The sequence below is a fragment of the Empidonax traillii genome, unplaced genomic scaffold (genome assembly GCF_003031625.1).
Source record: "Empidonax traillii isolate 1590-97213 ecotype Southwest subspecies unplaced genomic scaffold, ASM303162v1 scaffold773:size403244, whole genome shotgun sequence".
Taxonomy (NCBI): domain Eukaryota; kingdom Metazoa; phylum Chordata; class Aves; order Passeriformes; family Tyrannidae; genus Empidonax; species Empidonax traillii.
In genome coordinates this window covers 120,475-142,021 of record NW_020955966.1, presented here as the reverse complement: position 1 = coordinate 142,021, position 21,547 = coordinate 120,475, and the positions used below count along the sequence as shown (strand labels likewise).

The 21,547-nt window shown below is 36.8% G+C and overlaps 1 protein-coding gene across 3 annotated transcripts in view; it reads left to right on the top strand.

The window, feature by feature from the left end:
* The window catches only part of ARID4B (AT-rich interaction domain 4B), an 88,674-nt gene that overhangs the window by 58,843 nt on the left and 8,284 nt on the right, over positions 1-21,547 (top strand). For all 3 annotated transcript variants that reach the window (XM_027901320.1, XM_027901321.1, XM_027901322.1), the window contains exons 17-20: positions 9,869-10,120; positions 16,648-16,732; positions 17,557-17,749; positions 19,192-20,403. In XM_027901320.1, coding sequence (XP_027757121.1) covers positions 9,869-10,120; positions 16,648-16,732; positions 17,557-17,749; positions 19,192-20,403 — 1,742 coding nt within the window. The remainder of the gene's footprint in view (positions 1-9,868; positions 10,121-16,647; positions 16,733-17,556; positions 17,750-19,191; positions 20,404-21,547) is intronic.

Here is a 21,547-nt window from a genome sequence, read left to right as displayed (position 1 = left end):
TGATATGTGTTCATTAAATTTCACTCTTGTAATTTGAACTTCAAATCAGACATGCTGTTCTTAGACTTGTGTCTTCCAGAGTGCTTGTAGCTTCATCATGGTTAAACCCATTAAAGTTCATGGATATTTTCTTTTTTTAAAAAAGATGGCAGCTTAAGTTTTACAGAGTCCAGGCCTAAATATTTATAAGCTGAGTGAGAAAAAAACATATAAAGCTTAAGTGACTATGATTTAAGACAAAAATATTGCAGTCATTGCCAGTAGTATTTTTCTACGTATTTTTTTTTCAAGTATATCACAAACTTGTGGTTTCCAGCTTTTGCTGTTGTAAGACAGGAGAAGATGAAAGTACTTTGCATTACTCAATTAGCACCTTTGCCATTGAGTAGGCATAATACTGGCTGGAGTCTCTTTTGTGAAGTCCTTCACACAGGTGTTTTGAAAGTAGGAGATTGAAATAATAAAAATGCTCAGAGCCATCATATCAGTGAATGTGTGCAGGCGATCTCTCCTTTCCTTTATGGAATAGCAGGTTTTCTTGTTTCAGTGCAGGAAAACCCCACAAGTGATATTCAGCAGCCACATAAACACACAAAAATAAAAGCTGAATATAGTCCTCGTTAATCTGCATTGTGTTTGCAAGTTGTATTCTTGCAATTAGAGCCCTCATACAGTATGATTTCAAGTGTTAAGAACACAAAAACTGCCCTTGGAGGTCAGATCAAATATCTCTTTTAATAGGAAATTTGTCTTCAAGAAAAAACAGTAACAAGTGCTTAAGGGAAAAGCTGTTATAAGAGGGAAAGCGTATAATGACACCTCCTTACGCTTTCACAGTAATCTGTGTTTCAGGGATGTGTTGGTTTTTGTTGAGGTTTTTTTATAGTTAATACCAGATGTTGCCTGACCACTAATTCCCTTGTTCATTCCAGCAATTTGCTGTTTAGTAGATCAGCTGTCTTAATCTTCTGTCTTAATATCATTAACTCTTAATGCTTTCTCTGGAGCATTCAGAGTTGTGGCAGAATGTTGTAGTTCAGTACATTGATTTTTGATTGATTGGTAATGGTTCTTTTTTGTTTTATTAAGGGTTTTGATTTTCATAACCAATTCTGGAATGATCCTTTTGTAAAATATTTTTGTCTTCCTAAATATTTTCGGTGAGATTTGGTTGGCAATATCTGTAACTCAGAAATGCAGAATACAGAAAAATCAAGTTTACCTGAACTCAGTTACTAAACCTTTTCTCTATGGGTGTGATTTCATTTGTACTATGTACACTTTTCTTTTTTAAAGACTAATTGCTGGACCTTGTTGCCTTTGCTATTTTTAAGGTGAACTTGGTAAATTGGTACTGTAGCAGATTTCTGAAATTTTCATCATTATTAAAGACTAATTTTACAGTGCTACTTTCAAAATATTGAGCTTAATAGATGGAAAACTTTGCACTGATTACAGAACAGCAATTTTTAAAGTTCCCTAAATTGTGTGTTTGTATGTGTGTATGTCTGTGATGCTAATTTATGATTATTTATAGACTTGGAAAGTCTAGTGGCTTAATCCTTACCATGCTGCTGTAGTAAATGGTATATAAAAGTTTAGACGCTGCATTTACTTTTCAGTATTCCTTTATTTTTTGATGGGATTTTTTTTTTATTTTTTATTTTTTTAATTTTTTTTTAGTTCAGTGGGGGCTTATATCTTGATTCATGTCAAATTGCCTTATTTATGACAACAAAAAAAGTTATGAGTTTTCCTAGTTTTTTATTTATGAAAACAGTGAAAATCTGTAGCAAATGCTATTTCCTCTTAATTTTTCTGAATTCACCTGATGGTAATTTGAACTCTTTTCCCTCTGCTCCTCTTTACTCATTCAGTGAAAAACTCTTTCAACTATTATTTTGCTGTTATGAAACTTGAAAGATTGTAACAAATTGGTTAGAATAGAAAGCATAACTCGAAAAAGAGATGTAGGTGGTGATGTGGTCATTGCTGTGAGTTATGTTATGTCTCAAGGAATAATATAAATTACAAAACTGAAACATTTATAGGAGTTAATTGTAAGTATTTTTTAAGCAGCAGTACTGCAAAAGCGGTCAGCATGATTACTCTTACCTTCTTCTGTCAGAGATTGATAGGAAGTACAAAATGCACTTGTATCAGCTTTAAAGAGCTTTTAAAAGTGTCACTGTCATCCTAACTGCTAAACAATGTTTTTAGCATTTGTACCATGACATTCTAAAGGAATTCTGTGGGGCATTGTATTAGACACTGTGCTCTCCTGTACCCAACTTTATGTATTGGAAGTGACAAAGGTTTTATGGAGGGGGAAATACTGTGGTTGGAGTTCTTTGTAGAAGTGAAATGCAAAATGAAAATAGGTATTTTTGTAGGTGGAAAACTAATAACACACACCGATACCCAAAATGTAATCAAAATAGGTCAGTGTGGACTGAAATTTTGTTGGTGTTTTTAAAATGTGTTCCTGGAACTTTTTTTAAGTTATGGACCGTCTATCATTCACAGTCCTTATCAACTAGCCAAGCAAATGAAATCTAATGTTGCATAAGGCAAATCTGTAGAGTTTGCTGTTTGCATTTGTGTCTATAGTACCTTGGGCATCCTCACAGAGCTTATTTGTCTATAGACACAAGAAACCACAAGGAAAGAATAACTTCTGGGTTTCTTCTTGATGACTTTCTTTTGGAAGGACTGGATGTAATTCCCAGCTTCCAGATCTCAGGAAATACTACTGGAAGCTAGAGTTGTTTATAGGTTTTGTTTCTCTGTGCAATCCCATGTGTCTCAACCTTTTGAGATTGATACCAGTTGAATCCAATGGTCCCCTCTGCACAAACTTTACAATATGATGAAGAGGAGGAAAGGCTGAACTTTCTCTTCCTTTATCCCTCAGAGTGCCTGTTCCTACTCTGCTTGTGCATCTGTGAACACTGAAAATAGAGATTCAAAGGCAGCTTGCCCTTTATTCTGTACATGCTTTTCTTGTTTGCATTTTGGTTTGGTTTTTTGGGGGTTTTTTGTGTTTTTTTGTTTTTTGGTTTTTTTTCCCCCTGTGGCTACTGTAAGATACCTGTGCTAGACACAGATTGTGCATTAAAAAAAATTTTTAAAAAAGGCCAGTAACACGTTACCTTTTGTGGGTCTTTGCAAATCCATCTTTTTGCATAACATACAAAAAGGGACTCATACTTGGCCAATGAATAAACACAAAAGTTAAAGATCCTCTATCTTTATTCAAGACTTCTGAAGTTCCTGTGAACTTCATGCTGTGGAAGCAAAGGTGTTCAAATGTGACATTGCTGCACTTGTGTGTGCACTTGCAAATGTGCATTGGTGCACTTTTTCCTTTGTAGCATCTAATATTAATTGTTAACTATTTAAACACCAGAGTCAAGGTCAACAAATTGAGAACCGAGAGTTTTTTCTACACTATGAACAATGTAGTGCTGTGTTTGAATGTGTTCCAAAGAGACTGAGTCCAGGAGCCTAGTGGAGTTTTTAGAAGGTGTGACTTTTTTAGTACAGGCTTATAAAATAAAAGCTAGATCTTTAAAAATTTCATAGTAGGTACAGTATGGGAACTGAAGTGTAGTTTAATTGCTGTCTAACCAATATTAGGAAGAAAATCTTTTTCCCAGATAATTTATTCAGCTCCAAGTTTTTATTTGTTCAATTTGGGTTTGGAGTTTTTGTTGAAATTTTCTTTGGTTGGCTTTGTGCTTTGTTTTGTTTTTAACACTTTGCTCCAAAGCACCTGGGGCAGACCACTGTCAAGAAGTTTATACTGAACTGAAAGATTAAATGCTGACAATCTGGGTAATTTTTGCTCTTGAACAAAAATTTGCATCAGAGTTATATGTAGTCAGACTTAGTACTTTTGTTAGATGGCAAACAGCTTTCTTGTGTTCTCCTTCTTTTGGTTGAGGTGCTGTCTTAACCCTAACACCAGAAGGGGCTGCCTTCTCTGGATGGCTCTGGATGCTTTTTCTCACCAGACTCATTTTCAGTACTCACAAATAGTTCTGCCGTGGTCTTAGGAAACTTTGAATTTGTTTATTTTTTCTTGAAAACTCCCTACTTTTTTATTTCCTCCAAGGAATGCATAAACAAACATTCTTTAGAAACCCAGACGCTTCTGGTTGTCTCACACTGATGGTTTAAGTCTTCGTGGTGTGGTTTTGTGGGAATTGGTACTGTCATATTTTGACAGTATCGAAAGGCGAAAATGATAAATTTCTTTGGCTTAAAGTCTTGAATAGAGTTAAACCATTCATTCACATGCAAGGGAAAAATCTTAATCTTAGAGTTGTTTATATGCATCTTTACATGCACTAATAGCATTTCCCCTCCTATAAACAGTAGGAGGGAGCTAGGAGTAATAAAAGCAGTAATTGAGAAGTAAGTAAAGATGGGCATTGTTTCACGTGAAGGATTTTACTAAGGTTTATTTCCCTTGTAGGGTAAGGGGACTACCTGCTGTGCCTGTGCTGGTGATGGCTTCTGTTCGTACAAGAGTTAAATTTTCTGGAAACACTTACTGGGGATTTTCAGAAAGCAATTTACAGCAGGATTATGTAATAGTCAGAAGCCCCATTTCACATATGGGAGATAAAAGATTGTTACAGGCAATGTTTTCTTCAGTTCCTTGTCTGTTTAAATGACATATCAGAGCTTTATGGTGGTGAATCTGAAACAGTAGGTGAATCTGAAAAAGGTTAAAATGTTTTGGAGTGAAGGAGATTTCGTACAGAAGGCATATCTTACAGCTCCTGGATTAGTTAGGAACTATTTATTGAGATAGTTCCAGTCTGATTTAGGTTCATGTGGAACTGGGAGAAGGGACAGCAACATCTCATGTTCATTGCATGTGTGGTGTGAACATCTGCTCAGAATTTTAGATTATTGATGCGTATGAAAAAAAAAAGCTTCTAAGAACCATGCTTAGTTTCATTTATAGTAACATATTTCTATGCTCTTATATGTAGTATGTGTTCTATTTATGTATTTCAGCTGTCTTTGTATTAGGAAGTTTTTGTATAGTCATGTTTTCAGAAACAGTCTAATTGTTTTCTTTTTCTAAATATGGAATACACACTGATAACAAACATACACAGTGATTGCTTTTGATGCAGCAATAAGCTGCAAATGACACAGTACTGAAGTGTAGAGTGGCAGTGTAAATGTGCCAGTCCCCTGTGTGGAATGGAAGGGAGGCATCTTTGATATGGAAAAAGTGGTTCTGCCACAATGTTTTACATTGCTTAAGGTCACTGTGAAGGCTATTAACCATGGTCTCAGCTCTCTCTGAGACTTATGTGTGTGGGATCAGTCCTTAAACATTCATCAAATACTAGATGTTTCCAAGCTGAATGTGAACCAGTGCTGTAAAAATAGAAAGGGCTGTACTCTTTAGCCAGACTTTGGAACCATCCATTATCCTTTTGAGGAATGTTTCAAAATACTTAGCTGAATGATAAGAAGCAATAACATGAGGCCCTTTCATCTGTGTTCTCCACAGCAGCAGAGGAATGTGCTGGGTACCGAGTACACGCTTGCATGGCTGAAGTGTGCTGTACTACACTCAGATAGGATTCGAATCGTTAGTGCCTCTCCCCTTGTCTCAAGACAAGGGACCATAACTGCACTTACTCAGTTTTTCTGTACGTGTAGACAGAAGTCCTTGGAGCTTTTATTTTCAGACTTCCTTTGTCGCTTCAGAGGTGGTGTGGTTTAACCCAGCTGGCAACTATGTACCATGCAACCATGAGCACTTCCCCCCTCACCCCAGTGCATCCAAAACAGAGCAGTGTACTAGCTACTAATGAAAAATGAACTATATCCCAGCCAAAACCAGGACAAGAGGGAAGACAAATACTGATGGATTTTGGGGTGTTTTGTTATTTTGTGTAATTAAAGATGAGATTCTACTGTCATGACATAAGACAGGTCTTAATGACCTCTCTGCCTTGAACTTAAGGTCACCTTTAATACATCTAGGATTGAGAATGTCAGATTATGGAAGAGACTGAACATCTTTTAGCTCTGTATTATGTGAAGTAGAGGTTAAATTATACTCTAGGATGAGAAAAAGGAAAAAAAAAATAAGAGGGAAACAAAAATAGAAGCTAATTGCTAAACTTGAAGTGTCAATTACGTTAGAGTTTATTTCTGCTAGTGGTTCAATTAACTGTAATGACTTAATTGAACCAATAATTGAAATAATCTTGCTTCCTCAAGTTTTAGAATAACCCCTGGAAAAAAAATAATCTTGCATCTATCTCACCTGTAATCATGCCATCTCACCTGCTGTGTGTGCCAGTTTGGTGTGTCAAGGAAAGTGTTTTGGAGTAGGGTTAGGTTTGCTGCAAGACAGGGATCCTGGGAGGCAGATGTAACATTCCAAATCACACTCTGTCTCATGGACTTCACCCGGGCTTTGTGACAGGTCTGTGTTCAGTGCCAGAGCAAGTGGATTGAAAGAAGTTTGCATGATACTGCAGTTCCTTTAGTGGTGTAATAGCATGCACCGTTTCACCTATTAATAACACCTGTTTGTTGATACACTTAATTTGGGGATTGTTGGTGCTAAATCTTTATATTGACTGATAATTACCTGCCATCTGTGTGGTTTTAGCATTTTAGTGATTTCACAATGTCCTTTGGAACTAATGATAAGCAACATTTGTATGATCTAAACATTTTAAGTTTTACTTTATTAACAAATAATTTTGTATTTTAATTCATTATTTCCTGCTTCTGAAAGTTTATGTTCCTAGTCTTCGTGAGATGGAGTGGGGTTATTGTTTTTAGTCTGTGGTTGTAATTTGAAATGCTTTTGAGTCCTGATAAGCTTTCTGATACTTTGGATTCTGGAACACAGTTACACTTGTATTACTGTGTCTCCTCTAGAGTGTGCATGCACCTGTGCTGCTTCCTTGTTTCATCAGCTGCTGCTTAGCTTATTAAAAGTGTTGCAGCTTTGTGGTAAATATTGCTTGGTGCTGGTTGTAAGTTGACAATTATTGTTTGCTGCCAAGAGGCTTGTTGGGTTTTGGTGGGTTTTTTTGCTTGTTTTTAAAAAATATTATTACTGTTGTTTGGTCTTTTGTTTGTTGGAGGGTAGAGGGTGGTGGTTTCCGTTTTTCCCCATGCCCTGCCTGGGATTTTGACTAAAGAGCGTTACAGAAAATCCAGTGTTCTCATGGACTAATGAGGTTCTTACTGCACATGCTGGATGGCTACAATCATAATTTTCTCTTACAAACCTCTGTTTCAAGGCAGTCATGGCTTCTCCTTCATCTGCACTGCCAAGTTTGAGCTATTTATGGCTTTCTAAGCCAATATCTTTCCTTCCCTGCAAACATTGGTACATGTTCTCAGGTTTTGTGTTGGGTTTTTTGTTGTTGTTTTTTTGGGTTGATTTTGTTTGTTTGTTTCAAGAGCTCTATGAGTGCATCAGTTTTTTCTGCTCCAAAGTCATGAATGTTCTTTGCTTTTGTTTGGTTTCCTAAAATCTCCAGGTTATGATTGCTAACCAAGTCATTCCTCAGAACACTTTTTAATTGCAGCCATCTCTGCTTCCATTTTGCTTTTGCTTCCTGATATGCCCTCCACCTATGTACAGCCTGCTGTTCACATCTATTTGACCATCCAAGTTATTCAACGTCGCAGTGTTGCTTCCATCTCTTCCAGATGGTACCAGTTTCTGGTATTGTCATGGAGTCTTTGTAGGATATCTTTTGGGACACCAAGAAACCTACAGGGTCATTAAGATGAGAGAGGCTCCAAATTTGTCCAGCTTCCGAAGAGCCACTGGCACCATAATTGCAAGTGTTTGGAAAATCCTGACTCTCCCTTGTAGGCATGCTTTTCTTTGCAGACATCATTCAAGGATTGTGCCCCTAGTTCTTGGAGAAAAAAGAATTGGCAAATTTGGTTCATTGCAGTTTGGGAAAGTCTGCGTAGTAATGGGAAATCACAAGCACGCCTTGTTCTCGGAGAAGTGGTGACTTTGCTCCTAGTACTAAGTTTTTTAGCTTTTGTATGATAATACCTGTTAAGTTGAAATTAGTCAAGAGTTTTGATCTAGTGCAGCAGAGAGTATAATTTAAGAGTAAGTTACTGGTTGGTGGTTTCTGTTGTTAGCTGTGGAATTCTATTCAGGAATTTTTCATCTGAGTCTTTTGGCACTTTTATTCATGATTTCTTTGGGAAGTAGATTTTGCCATATGATGTATAGTGGAGGTCATGTGAGCTTTCAAAGCTTATTTATTTATGTTGAATTTTTAACTCAGGTGATTTTAACTTCATCAGCAAAGTAGTGCACTGGACATATGTAATAAATAAAAAGTCTTGACCTTCCAGAATTAAACCATTTAGTCTATGCCATGTATACCTTGACAGATATCTCTTCCGTGACTTGGTATAGTTAATACACCAACAAAGGGATTTTTTAGAATTTCTCATTGTGTATGCACATGTACGTATATAATTATATATTTATGTCTATCTGTGCATATTATATATATATATATATATGTGACAACATTCTGAAGTAATTTTATTACATCAGTGTGGTTACACTACAGTTGAATTTAGCATATTGTTCTGACTTCTCTTTTGCCAGCTAATTACTGCAGTTTTACTTCCACAAAGAAGCATTTGAATAACTAAAATGCTATTCATCCTTTTGCAGACCAAAAATAGCTTGGTTTATCTGAGTATTTTCTACTGAAGATGTTACAGAAAGGTTTAGATTATTAATACAGACTTTTGTGTTTGCGAGGTTAACTTAAGTATTGGTGTGAATCAGACTTGGATCAACTTACCTTTTCTTACCCAGATTGTAATACATCCAAACATACCTGTTGCACGTCTCAGGTTTTTGAATTATTAGCTGGCCACAGTTATTGAGGATTTAGTCAGCAGCTAAATCTGTTCTGTGTCGCACAGTGTGGGATTAGAATGATATGAGGGCCAATAATATTAATTTATATAGTTGTTTGAGATTAAAAGATATTTTCCCCATAAACTTTTATAATGCAATCTGCCTCTTTGAGCTGATTTGAGATAATTTTCAGATCACTGGACAGCCCATAGCTACCACATACTGAGACTAGCAAGATTTGTGGGTTCTTACTGCTTCTGAAAATTAGTCCAAATATCTAAAAATGGATTCAAAATTAGCTTACTTCTGAAAACAGTGAACACCTGCTTGTGTATTTATATAATAATTAAGTGCAAGTTTGACATATTTAGAAGACCCTTCAGCATGATTGGCAAGGAGTGACAAGATCACAAATCAGCACAGCTTTCTTAATTTGCTAATAAGCTCACATAAGATGTTGGGGGATTTTTTACCTAAAATCTGGTTTTGGTCGCAGTCATTTCAAGATGTTGAGATTGAGTTTATTTATTGTAAGAAAGCAAGGATTTTTTTGAGAAGCAAGTTTCAAGAAGCATTAGTGAAACTTGTAGGTTGAAAAATGGAATTTAGGAAACTTTATGTTGAAATAGATAAGTTTTAACTGAAAAAATTATATTTAAACAAAGAGAGTGCATGAAAGAATCATATAAAGATGAGTTTGAACAACTTCTACTCATACAGATTTTGATGGATTTTTTTTTCTTTGAGTCATTTTTTGCACCTTACAGTCACTGGATTTTGTATGTGTTGGTATATCCTATTTTGCTGATATTACTCAGCTGTAGTACAGTTTCACATATTTGGAGCCTCCTGTTTCCCACTCTCTAATGCATCCACAATATTTATCAATATATGTGGTTTGGAACTGAAAAGCTTATGAAGTATCTCATATTAACTCTACAATTTTTTAAACCTTTCAAGAGATGACACGAATAAGGAAGAAGATGAAGATGAAGAAGAAGCAGAGGAGGAGGAAGAAGAGGAGGAGGAGGAGGAAGAAGACAACAATAACAATGAGGAAGAAGAGTTTGAATGCTATCCACCAGGCATGAAAGTCCAAGTGCGGTATGGAAGAGGGAAAAATCAAAAAATGTATGAAGCTAGTATTAAAGATTCTGACATCGAAGGTGGAGAAGTCCTTTACTTGGTGCACTACTGTGGATGGAACGTGAGGTAACTTGAGTTTTAGTTAGTGATTACTTCTTGAATTACTTCTCAAATACACTTATGAATTTTAAGACCTAAATTAATAGACATCTGGAGTCCTAAACTTTTAGTATTGGTGTTCTGTGAAGGTCATTGTACTGTATGAAACTTAGATTTTAGCACTGTATAAATTCAGCATTTTAGTTACTTAGAAAATCATCTTAAAATTACTTGTTCAAAGGAGGCTTCATTTGTTCCCCATCTTTCTTTTAGCTCTCTCCATGCAAGTGACAGTTCACTCTTTCACAGAATCCTCCTCTGGCTTTCTTAAGCCAATTTTATCTCATAAAATATTTGAATAGTGTGCTTAGCTGAGGCTATATGCTCTTGTCAGTGAAGCACAGAGTACACTATCAGTATGGTATTTAACGGGAGAATGACAAGATTCTTAGTGACAAATTAGCGTGCAGCAAATAACTGCATTTCATCAGATCCAGTTTCCACCCTCCCCACCCTTCTTCTCTCTGAGGCTGCCTTACGCTTCCAATCAAGTCTCTTCTTAGCCTAGTGGCATCTTATGCTTTTTTGAATACAAGCAGGAGCATGTGCCTTTTTATTGTCTTTAGTCTATCATTAATAGAAATAACCTGAGGTATCCTTATATTTTTTCCATTCAAGACTTCTTTTTTGCCATTTAAAACTTTGAAAACAGTAGAGAAAACCAACACTTTTGAGCAGCTTATAAGCACATCTGCGTCTTTCATCATTTTCAAAGTATCTGCTCATTGTCTTTAGCTGTTATCTTTTTAACTTTAGATCTGTAAAAAAACCCAAACCCCACAAGTCTGAGACAAATCAACTGGACTTTTTCTTTACTTATTTTTCCTTTTCTGAAAAAGCTAAGGTTCTTGTGACCTTCATCTATCATCTGGATGTCCTACCTCTGACCAAGAGGTTAGGACAAATGTCATTTATTCAGTTCTAGCAAAATCTGCTATCAAAGGTAACAGAGAAGTGTGATGCTTCTCTTCCTCCTTTGAATTCACCTCTTTGCATCTAGGCCTGGTTATTTCCAGGAGCACCTAAACCACTACTGAGGAGGAAAGTCTCACTATCGCCAGTTTTGATAGTGATCATTTGTAGCATTTTGGTCTGCATCTACGTTGATCTACAGGAATAGGATCTTTGACATAAACTGTCTTCAGGCAACGTTTGTAAGCATAGTGGGCTGTGGAGTCAAGACATGAGGGGAGATGCAGCCTGCTCAAGGTGGGGTCTGACTTGCATTTCGGCCCTTATTGGGGAGGACTCCCTTGGGAGTGCAAGTTGCTGGAACTTTCATTCTACCCGCTGAGGATTACTGCCGTTCCAAGAGACTTCTTGCTTTTAAACTCTTGTTCTGGAATTCACGTGTAAATGTAGAAGTTATTTTTCTTTTTGAGCTATTTTTCTTTTTGAGCAAATGTCATGCTATTTTGCATGCTGTGAGGTAAGATGATCAGATTTTTATTTGAGCAATGCTACTTCAAGTCTGAAGAAATGGGAAGTCAAAAAATGAACCTTCTTCACCTTGGAGATTCCAGCACTCCGGTTCTTAAAGGAGAAATCAAGATTCTGATTTTTTTAATTCTGCATTTTAAACAAATACGCCTATTGGTATCAGAGGCATTATTTCTGTGATGAGGATATGTTTGATAAGAAAAGCATTTTTAGTAAACTTGCACTCATTTAAGAATTAAGGAATGTTGTTTGATCTTTCTGACAGCAGGACTTGCACTTATATTTTTATGTGGTGTTTTGAAAGAGACCTCTGAAGGACTTTGGGGGAGTGGGACTCTTCACTGAAAAAAAAAAAATTAATTGAGATTTAACTATGGGACTGTGTGTGGACTCTGCTAAATGTGGCTTTTTTTTTTTTTTTAATTCAAGTAAAATTACTTACATTTTTGGATTTGACAGAAAGAGTGGGTAAGCCTGAGCTTAAGACAGCATCTCAATACTTCAGTATTTCAATACTGTGAAGACTAGTCTCACACAATGTAATAACTTCATTTAGCTTTTAGTCAGTCACAACCTGGAAAAATAACTGTCTTGCTTGGATAGGAAGCAATTCCTTCCTCTCCTTAATCATTGTAGCTTGCTTAGCAGGGACAAGTACTGTATCTACAAGTACAGGGATGTACCGAACTAAGATTTTCTAATCATCCAGGACTTTTTTAATTCTGTCATTCTCCTACCTCTAGAAGTTGACTTTCCTGTTGCCCCTTTTGGTCAGTATGCCATTTAATGACCTTTCTTTAAACCCTACAAGTTTGAGCAGAAATACTAAATAACTACTAATGTTTCTTATCACAAGTTAATTTCGATATCAGTCTGACATTCAGAATAATTGTGCATGGGGGAGTGGGGGAGCATGTTGACATGCCTTGGGGTACTTGGAATGGAATTTGGTAAACTTGATATTCATCTTTGTTAGTTTTTGGGTTTTTTAAATTCTCTGGAACCAGAGACGACAACAACTGTGGAACTTTTTTTTTTTTTTTTTTTTTTAAGAGTTGATAGGAAGTACAGAAGGTGTAGAGTTTTACACTGAAGGATCTTGTTACCTCCTGAGATTCAGGTGATACATGTCTCTGATAAATGTAAAGAATTGGTAGTGTTCAGTGGAGCCTGACTTGTAGTGAAAGGGAACGGTAGAAATCTCTACCCTGAGAGACCTACTTATGTTACCATGTGTTAAGCAAAAGAGTGGAGAAATACAGAGTAACTGCATTTCTTCAAACAGACCAGTAATGTTTTGAATTACGGATGCTCTGTGTGGAACTAAAACTTCTTTGGGGCCTATGGTATGAGTTCCTTTTTCATAATTTTAATCTTCAGCTGCCAGTGCAGAGAAAAGTTTATTTTATTAGTGCTTGAGGTGAATTTCTTCTGCAGCGTGTTCCCAGTCATTAGAGGGTGCATATTTAGAAAGCATTTAGATTGTTTAAAACCTGTATGTCATTATGGTGCAACATCACAAGGCTTGTTATTCTTGAATGTTTCAAGTATTTAAAGCTGAGTCTTACTATTTTGAACATTCCATTTTTTTCCTTCAGAAATCTGCATATGAAAGTGCTAATTTTTGTCTCAGTTTGCTGAACTGTTACTTCATATATAAATTTTATACTTAACTGCCAACCACTGAAATTAAATGTGTAGTGAAATTTCTGGTTCTGGAGAATAATGTATGCCATGCAGGAGGCAGGGGGAGAATTATTTTTAAAAAATTAGTGAAATTAAACAAACCAGAATCCTTAACTAATATTCCAGTATTTGGGTATCAGTCTAACTCTTCTTTCTTCAATCATAGCCAAATTGAATACTTGGTTCTTCCTTGTTGGCAGCTACAGAGAGTTTACTGGAACCTTTCAGTGAATTTGCCAAGGCTTGCTAGTTCCTTGAGGTCACTTGTCTTCCTGAGAAAGTGGTACCTTTGCTAGTGTATGTCTAGTCTGGAAAAATATGCTTTTTTTCCTTGTTTCCCCTCTGGTACTTCTGTGGAGGATTGACTGTGCAATCTCTGGGAGTATGTTGTGATGTATTTTAGCTTGCAAGTATATATATGGGTTTAATAAAATTAGTACATACTCTGATAGAAAGGGCCAATTATTTTTTCTGCTGTATAGCTATTCATTTCATTTTAGCTTTTTTTATTCCTTCCTGTTCAAACTCCACTTTCTGGCAGCCATTCGTTTTAACCAGTAGGACAGAAAAGCTTCTCTCCTTAGTGGGTCTTCATCTTCATTTTGGTAAGGCAAAGGGGATGTTCCTTATCAAGGCATTTCAGGGTTTTATATGAAACATGATTTTAAAAAATTAGGTAAATAATAATTTCATATTAAATCCTTCCTCTTGGTTCTCAAAAAAATCTCTGCAAACTCTTTAAGAGCAGCTCCCCATCTTTTCTGCTAATCTCTGCACCCACCTACTCACTTTAGGGTGGTGAAGCAAGTAAGTGTGGAAGACAGCATTGTAGTAAAACAACCCAGGTCTTCTGAAAGCACACACTTCTTGTATTGAGAGCTGAAGAGCTTTTTTCATAATATTTTGGGGTTTATTTTGTTTCGTGAACAGACTGTCTAGAGCAAGATTAGGTTTTCATATTTTAGCAGGGACAATTCCAGAAAGAAAGGCACTAGTCTGAGTCACACACCCCATTTAAATGCAGCTTTCAGGGTGCTTGTGTGTCATGCAGTAGAGGAAAATGTAATTTAGGGTCAGGTTGTTGACTGTGGCTTGGGGCGTATCCTTTTTGCAGGATCTGTTTCAGCCTGGAGTCTCGTTGTCCCAGGTTTAGGCAAACCATATGCATCTGATGTGTGAATAGTGAAAGGAGCTGTGTGATGCAAAGGTGTGAAGTGTGGGCAGCTCATTCCCTGGAGAAGACGTGAGATTTCTGTGACACTTGGCCTCTTCGCAGGGTCTGTCTGCTGTTTCTTGTGCATTCAGGAGTAAAGCAGGATATGCTCTGGCCAGGAACTGTGACTACCACATAGTGTCTCAGTTTGTGCTCCTTGAGATAAAGGTTTGCGTGACCATTGCTTCTAATACATTTAAGATTCTGTGGTACATACAGATATTCTCTTCAGATTCTGCACGTCTCCTTTGCTTTTGGGTGCCCCTGTGTCTATCAGCTGTCACCTCAAAAGGCACTGCAGTTACTGTGAATCACAGACAGTGTGGGCTGTGCACAGACTTTGCATAGGGGCAAGATTGTTTTCTTACTGGAAATGCATAGAATGAGTGAATACAAATTTTGTGTTCCAACATGGTTGAGGCAGAAAAGACACTGTCAGAATCATCACTTTTCACCATGTTTGTCAAGCCCTAATGCTGTTTTCCTGTGAACATTTAGACCTAATAAAATACTCTTACCTGTCTGTGGGTCACAAAGTCCATTTGGCAGTCACTTAACAGTATTCCTTCTAGAAAGCGTGTTTGACTTGAAGAAAGATTGCTTTACATAGGGTTTCCCACAGTCTCATAGAATATGGGATTTTTCCATATTGGGAAACTGCAGTTATATTCCAGTTTTGGAGAGAAACTATTTACTGACCTTTCACCTGGTAATGACAGTATAATAATAGAATGACAGTGGTATCTGCAGCAGTATAGGCAATCTTGGTATGTCATAGTCTGCTGCAAGATTTTGTGGTTTTTATGTCACATAGAAGGGAAAAAAAAGCCGAACAAATAGTTTTGGAAAGCTCAGAGATGACTGCCACTTCATTTTTCACTGTATTATTGTGTGAAATTTAAGTTAAAATACGTTATTGAGCTTCTGAAATACTTTGCGTAAATCTTAACTTAGCGTATATGTCAAAGCAGGTTGGAAACGTGCATGTTTTTCTGTATATGTTTTTAACTTATGTGTCGGTGTTGTGGATATAATTGGCAGTGTTGCAAAGAAGTTGAATTGGGAATGTGTCAGTAGTCATTGTATATATGAAAATGGTGGAAAGTCAGCATGGTCATGAGTGCATTGGGCTTGATTCCATCTTGAACTAGTTGTCTGGGGATATGTGGTTTGAGTTTTTAGGTTTTTAGTGGTGGTGGATTTTTTGAAGTTGTTTTTTTCCCCCTCTATTTTCATGTTTACCTAGAGGGGTCAGAATTCGTTTGTATGTTAATACATACTAATTTTTAACTGACCTCTTTCTTATGCAGATGGTTCTTGAATTCACAGTTGTAATAAAACAGCTTATTCTAATTCAGAGAAAAAAATTTATTTAATTGATTCTGGAATTTTTTCAGAAATACTCAATGAATGTGACAAGTACAGTACCATAGTTACAGTGTATTCTTACTAAGAATGTACTTCTTTAGTCCTGGATTTGTATTTAACAGGGCCAGTCTTAAATAATAAGGTACCTGTTGTTAATATCTTGGCACTATTCAGTATGTTTTTGTCTTGTATCACTCTGATACAAAATGAAAATATTTAACTGAAAAGGAATTGAAAAGTGTTACTGTGGAGTCAGTGACTCAAAAATTAGTGTCTCCAAAGGGTTAATCATTCCGAATATCACTTTGCAGATACTTGGGATCAAAAGAGTTTATTTTTATTAAATGGTCACATTTTATGCAGTTGAAAGAATTTCTTGTTAAGGTTTTGCAGTGTGTGTGTGTGTGTATGTATGTATATATATATATATATATATATATGAAGGATACCTCTTGGATGTCTATAAAGATTTCTCATTCAGGTAGTTTGTTTCACCTGTGTACATGGATTTCCTGTTGTTCAGTGCAGACTGGAAAAATGGCAGATTTTGTTATTTTTACCCCTTCAGTGTATTCAGTGTATATTACCCTTCATTGTAAAAAAACTGCAATCCTCTGAACCTTAGCTGAAACTTCACAGATTTGAAAAGTACTCAAATTGCTTGACTCAAATTCCAATTCTGTTTTATATTCCTACTAATTCTCTTTTTCGTCAGTTAAATTTCTCTTATGATACCGTGATTACCGGCTTGAAACCATAAATGTGTGCAATTTCTTTTTGTGTTTAGGTATGATGAATGGATAAAGGCAGACAAGATAGTGAGGCCAGCTGATAAAAATGTACCAAAAATTAAGCATCGAAAGAAAATAAAGGTAGTTTTTCTCCCTTTTCTCCCTTATTGCCCCCGACTTTGGTTTGATACCTACTTCAGTAATCCCCGCCTCCCTTCCTGACCTTTTGATTGGCTTACAAATGCTTGACAGGGAAAGCAACTTCATAGCTTTTGAAAAATGGATACTGTTTTCATGGAGGTTTTGGATTTTCTCTTTGGGGTGGGGAAGCTTCTCTTTCCTTCTTTCCTGTATTTTTTAATTAAATGTACTATATGCATTTACAGAAAACAAATGAGAAGGATCCAAATTATGATCAATGTTGGGAGCCAGCTCAGGGGGTGAAATTTGTGAGCTCCCTGTTTCTGGAGAGCAAACCTATGACTAGTCTACATACATGGGACTTTATAATTTCATTGCCAAGCATTTTTTCCAAAACTCATTCTTTTACAACTTATATTTAGGCTTAGATGATGATATATTCCTTGGACTATGAGCTGCAAGGAAGCTTCTCCTTCTGCCACAGATACTGGCACTCTTCCTACCCCCTGCCCAGCACCTTCAGAACCTGACAGCTGCCCTGCCCCTGCTGAGCCTGGCATCCTGCGGTGCCATTGCCCCTAGAGCACTGGCTGTGTTTGCTTTCCAGTTTGTTTTAGCGTTGGCAAAGTCCCTGTCTTCAATAGAAAGGTCTTGGCATGGAACACAGAAAGGTATTTGTAATCTTTTCAAACAAAGAGGAGAGCTTTCCTTCACAGGTTGAATGTTAACGATAACTGTAAATATTGTGGAATTGTAATCTTTGTTAAGATGTGTGCTCAAATGAAATGTTTGTTGGTTTTTTTTAAATCTTTTCTGTCACCTAGAATAAAACTGACAGAGAGAAGGAAGAGAAGTATTCTCCTAAACCCTGTAAACTGCGACGTTTGTCAAAACCCCCCTTTCACACCAGCGCGTCACCAGAGACTGGGTCCAAACTTGACAGCACTGAAGCCAAAAATACTGAACAAACTCCAGCTAAATCAATAGAAATTACTTCTGTCATTAATGGGCTACAAGGTATTGTACTTTAAAGTTTTCTAATTCTGTAAATGGCCTCTAAACAGAAGTAAATGACAGTGTAGAACAACTGATGCAACTGAATGCTTTGTGTCTGTCTGGCTAATTATAACATCATCTTCAGAAATAACCCTTGAACAAAAGCAATGTTGGCAGTTTCTGAAAACAGGTAGTGTGGATTCAGTGCGTTAACAGTCAATTACATTCTATGTGTTGCCATCCTCTTTTTGTTTGATAAAGAGCAAAGAATTTTTGCTTCCTATCTAATGTGAAAATTTTCAATTTTTGATTTATCTAACTTTTAGGAACCATTATTTTTTAATTTTTTTCCTTGAAAAATAGAACTAATAAAGCTAGGTTTCGTATCAGCATGTCTGTCATTGCAAACATTGTTTGCCCCTTCCCACACACTTAGAGCAGCACTATAATTACTGGTTGCTTCTCTTTATCCTTTAGTCTCCAGAGAGGAAATCATATGGTATAGGTAGTTTTTTTTGTGGGAGTTATGTGAATTTAATAATCTTTCAGACTTACTTGAACTTGGATGACACTGGCCACTGGGTTCCAAAATTGTAGGTGGAATAACAGTCAACATAATCTATGAAGCTTCATTTCCTTAGGAAATTAGAAACAAAAAAGCAATTAGTGCTGACACTATTATTAGTGCTATAATTAATCTGTAATTAACTTTACAAATCAAGAAGTTATATGTATATAGATATTTGAGCCAATTCCCATATTTCTCCTTGTATTCATATCTTTTCCCATTGAACTGGACTGCTGATGATTCCTTCTCCATTGTATCTTTGTTCTTCTTTTCTCAGTTTCTTTATTGCTGCCCCTGAATGTTCTTGCTGTTGTCCTACATTCTTGTTGTCCATTTGTTTCTCTAAGTGCTGTCCATTATTGCTTTCACTTCCCTTTTCCAGGCTGGTTATCAGGCTGGTTTGTGAGAGAGTACCCAGTGTGTGTTGTTATTCTGTCCTTTAGACTGTGGATTTTCCAGGGAAAATGATGTCTCTGTTCTAGGCTTTGGAAAAAAGGCAGATAATGGTAGTATTTTGTAGCCTATAATAAATATGTAAATGTATCTTTCAGTTCCTGGTTTGGGGAATTATGCAGAAGCTTGTATTTTGTGGATTGATGCACTCTATGCCTTCTCCACCTCTTCAGAGATTCCTGGAGATGTACTGTATAATACAGAATTTCTCTAGTTTCTAATCTAGCCACTTCACCTTAAGTTTTTGAAGTCTTCAGAAGGTACTATTTAAGAGATATACTGCTAAAGATTACTGTAGCATGTCTTCATATCTGTAGCGTTTTCTTGAGTTGATTTTTTTTTGTAATAATTATTTGTAACCAGAATCAAGACAAACTTTTCCTGTTTTGTTTTTCTTTCTTTTGTTTTGTTTTGTTTTTATTTTGTATTTACTTTTAATTAGCTTCTGAAAGTTCTGATGATAGTGAGCAAGAAGATGACCAAAGTGCCCCAAATGTACATGCTGATGGCAAAGAGGAATCTCAGCCTGAAGCTGTAACCCAAGATAAAAACGAACTCCGTCTAAAAGAAGAACAGAGTGGTTCATCCCTCCCAGAAGAAACTAAAGCTCTTACAGATGCAGGAGTGCCCAAGTCAGTATCCAAGTCTCCTGAAAGACTGCGAAAAGAGATGGAAGAGTTATCTGAAGACAGTGACTCCGATGGAGAAGATGAAGGCACTAAGAAGAGAAAGGATGTAAAAAAGGAGATAGTGGATAAAACGGCAAAACCACAAGTGAAACGTGGTAAACGGAGACATTGTGTTGCTGAGGAATCTTTGAAGACAGTGTCACCTAATAGAAAGGATGAGAAGTCCAAAAACAAAGACTCCCTTAGTTTAGAAAACAGCAGTAACAGCTCCTCGGATGAAGATGAGGAAGACAAATCTAAACTGAAAATCACTCCAACGAAAAAGTACAATGGACTAGAGGAGAAAAGGAAGTCTTTACGGACAAGTACTTTCTATTCTGGATTTTCTGAAGTGGGAGAGAAAAGAATAAAGCTTCTAAATAACTCTGATGAAAGACTTCAGAACACCAGAGCAAAGGATCGGAAAGATGTCTGGTCAAGTATTCAAGGGCAATGGCCGAAGAAAACGCTGAAGGAACTGTTCTCAGACTCTGACACTGAGGCTGCCGCCTCCCCTCCGCATGCTGCTCCCGAGGATGCTGCAGCAGAGGAGCAGCTTCAGACTCTTGCAGAAGAAGGTATTTCTTTGCCTAGCTGTGAACTTGAAAAATCTTTGCCGGCTAGTGTGGATGTGAAACCTGTTGAGGAGAAACCGACTGAAGTCGGTGAGAAGAAAGTTGAATTTCCAAGCAGTGGCAGCAATTCAGTGCTGAATACTCCTCCTACAACTCCTGAGTCGCCTTCCTCTGTAACTGTAACGGAGTCCAGTAGACATCAGTCCAGTGTCACTGTCTCTGAGACGCTGCCACCAAATCAAGAAGAGATACGAAGCATCAAAAGTGAAACAGATAGCACAATAGAGGTGGACAGTGTGGCAGGGGAACTGCAAGACCTCCAGTCTGAGGGAAATATTTCTCCAACAGGTTTTGATGCCAGCGTCAGCTCCAGTAGTAGTAATCAACCAGAGCCAGAGCATGCTGAAAAAGGTAAAGGGTAAACAGAGCTGTTTCCAACCTAACCAGCTCTCATTTTTAGCATTGTTGATGTGTTTTCATTCTGTTGTGGTTATGCTGCAGGGAAGTTAGTTGTTGGAGGAAGTAGTAGCCTGCTGTTCATTTCAAATGTGTGGAAATAGCCACATATGATCTGTCAAGAGGTTTATTTGCCTTCCATTAAAAAGAAAATGTGTCCATTAAAAAGAAATAGTGTCAATGAGGGATAAAGTATATAAGAATGAAGTTTATACTAGACATGGCAAGAAAAGCCCAGAGCAAACCATAATAGCTTGTGTAAGGCATATTTATTGTTGCAAGATGGAAGTATTGTAAACACCCTTCTTAGAAGCAGAAGATGCTGTTTCTTGCATAAAATTTGATTCTCTGTAAGGTGTGGTTTTGGAGGGAGAATGCCCTCTTGCTGCTAGGCTGCTTAGGCAGCCATTTCAAACTTGTAGTTTTTTAGAACATTAACTTCATAAGACTCAAGTCAAGCTGATATCAAGCATTGACCTTTTTAGCTCTGTTTCACTATCAGATGTGATTTTTGCAGATTGAAGTTCCTATCTTGAAACTACTAGAGAAAAGGGGATAATAAACATGACCAACACTTGTGCACATGATGTCAGCGTACTGCTGCTTCCTTTTTAACTGTTGGCAAGATCCAACAGCTTTTTTTCTGAAAGTAGCTGGCTCTTTTGCAGTTCATCAAAAGTATAGCTACTTTCACTGTGTTCTATTGCCTAAAAAATATGAACGTAAAGGAAGAAAAATATATTTTGGCTATAATCCTGAGATAAAAGTGGTTTCCTCATCTCAGTAGATTTCAGTTAACAATTAACTAATTATGCTCAAAATGCCCTTAAGTGATGTGACCTTCAGCATTCTTTTGGAAATGTTCTTCTGAAAATATGCAAAAAAATGTGTTTCCTTAAACAAAGGAGAGAGTTTAGAAGAGGTAAATTTGTAGCCCTCAATAAATACACCTGTATTGTTTTGTTAATTATAGCTGTGTGGGTTTAGAACTTAATTTGTTTGCTTTTTTTATACGAAAGGAATGTATTGCCACTTAAAAGAAGTTTTACACTGTTATACAAGATTACTTTTACATGCATTAGAGTTCAGCTTCCTCTCT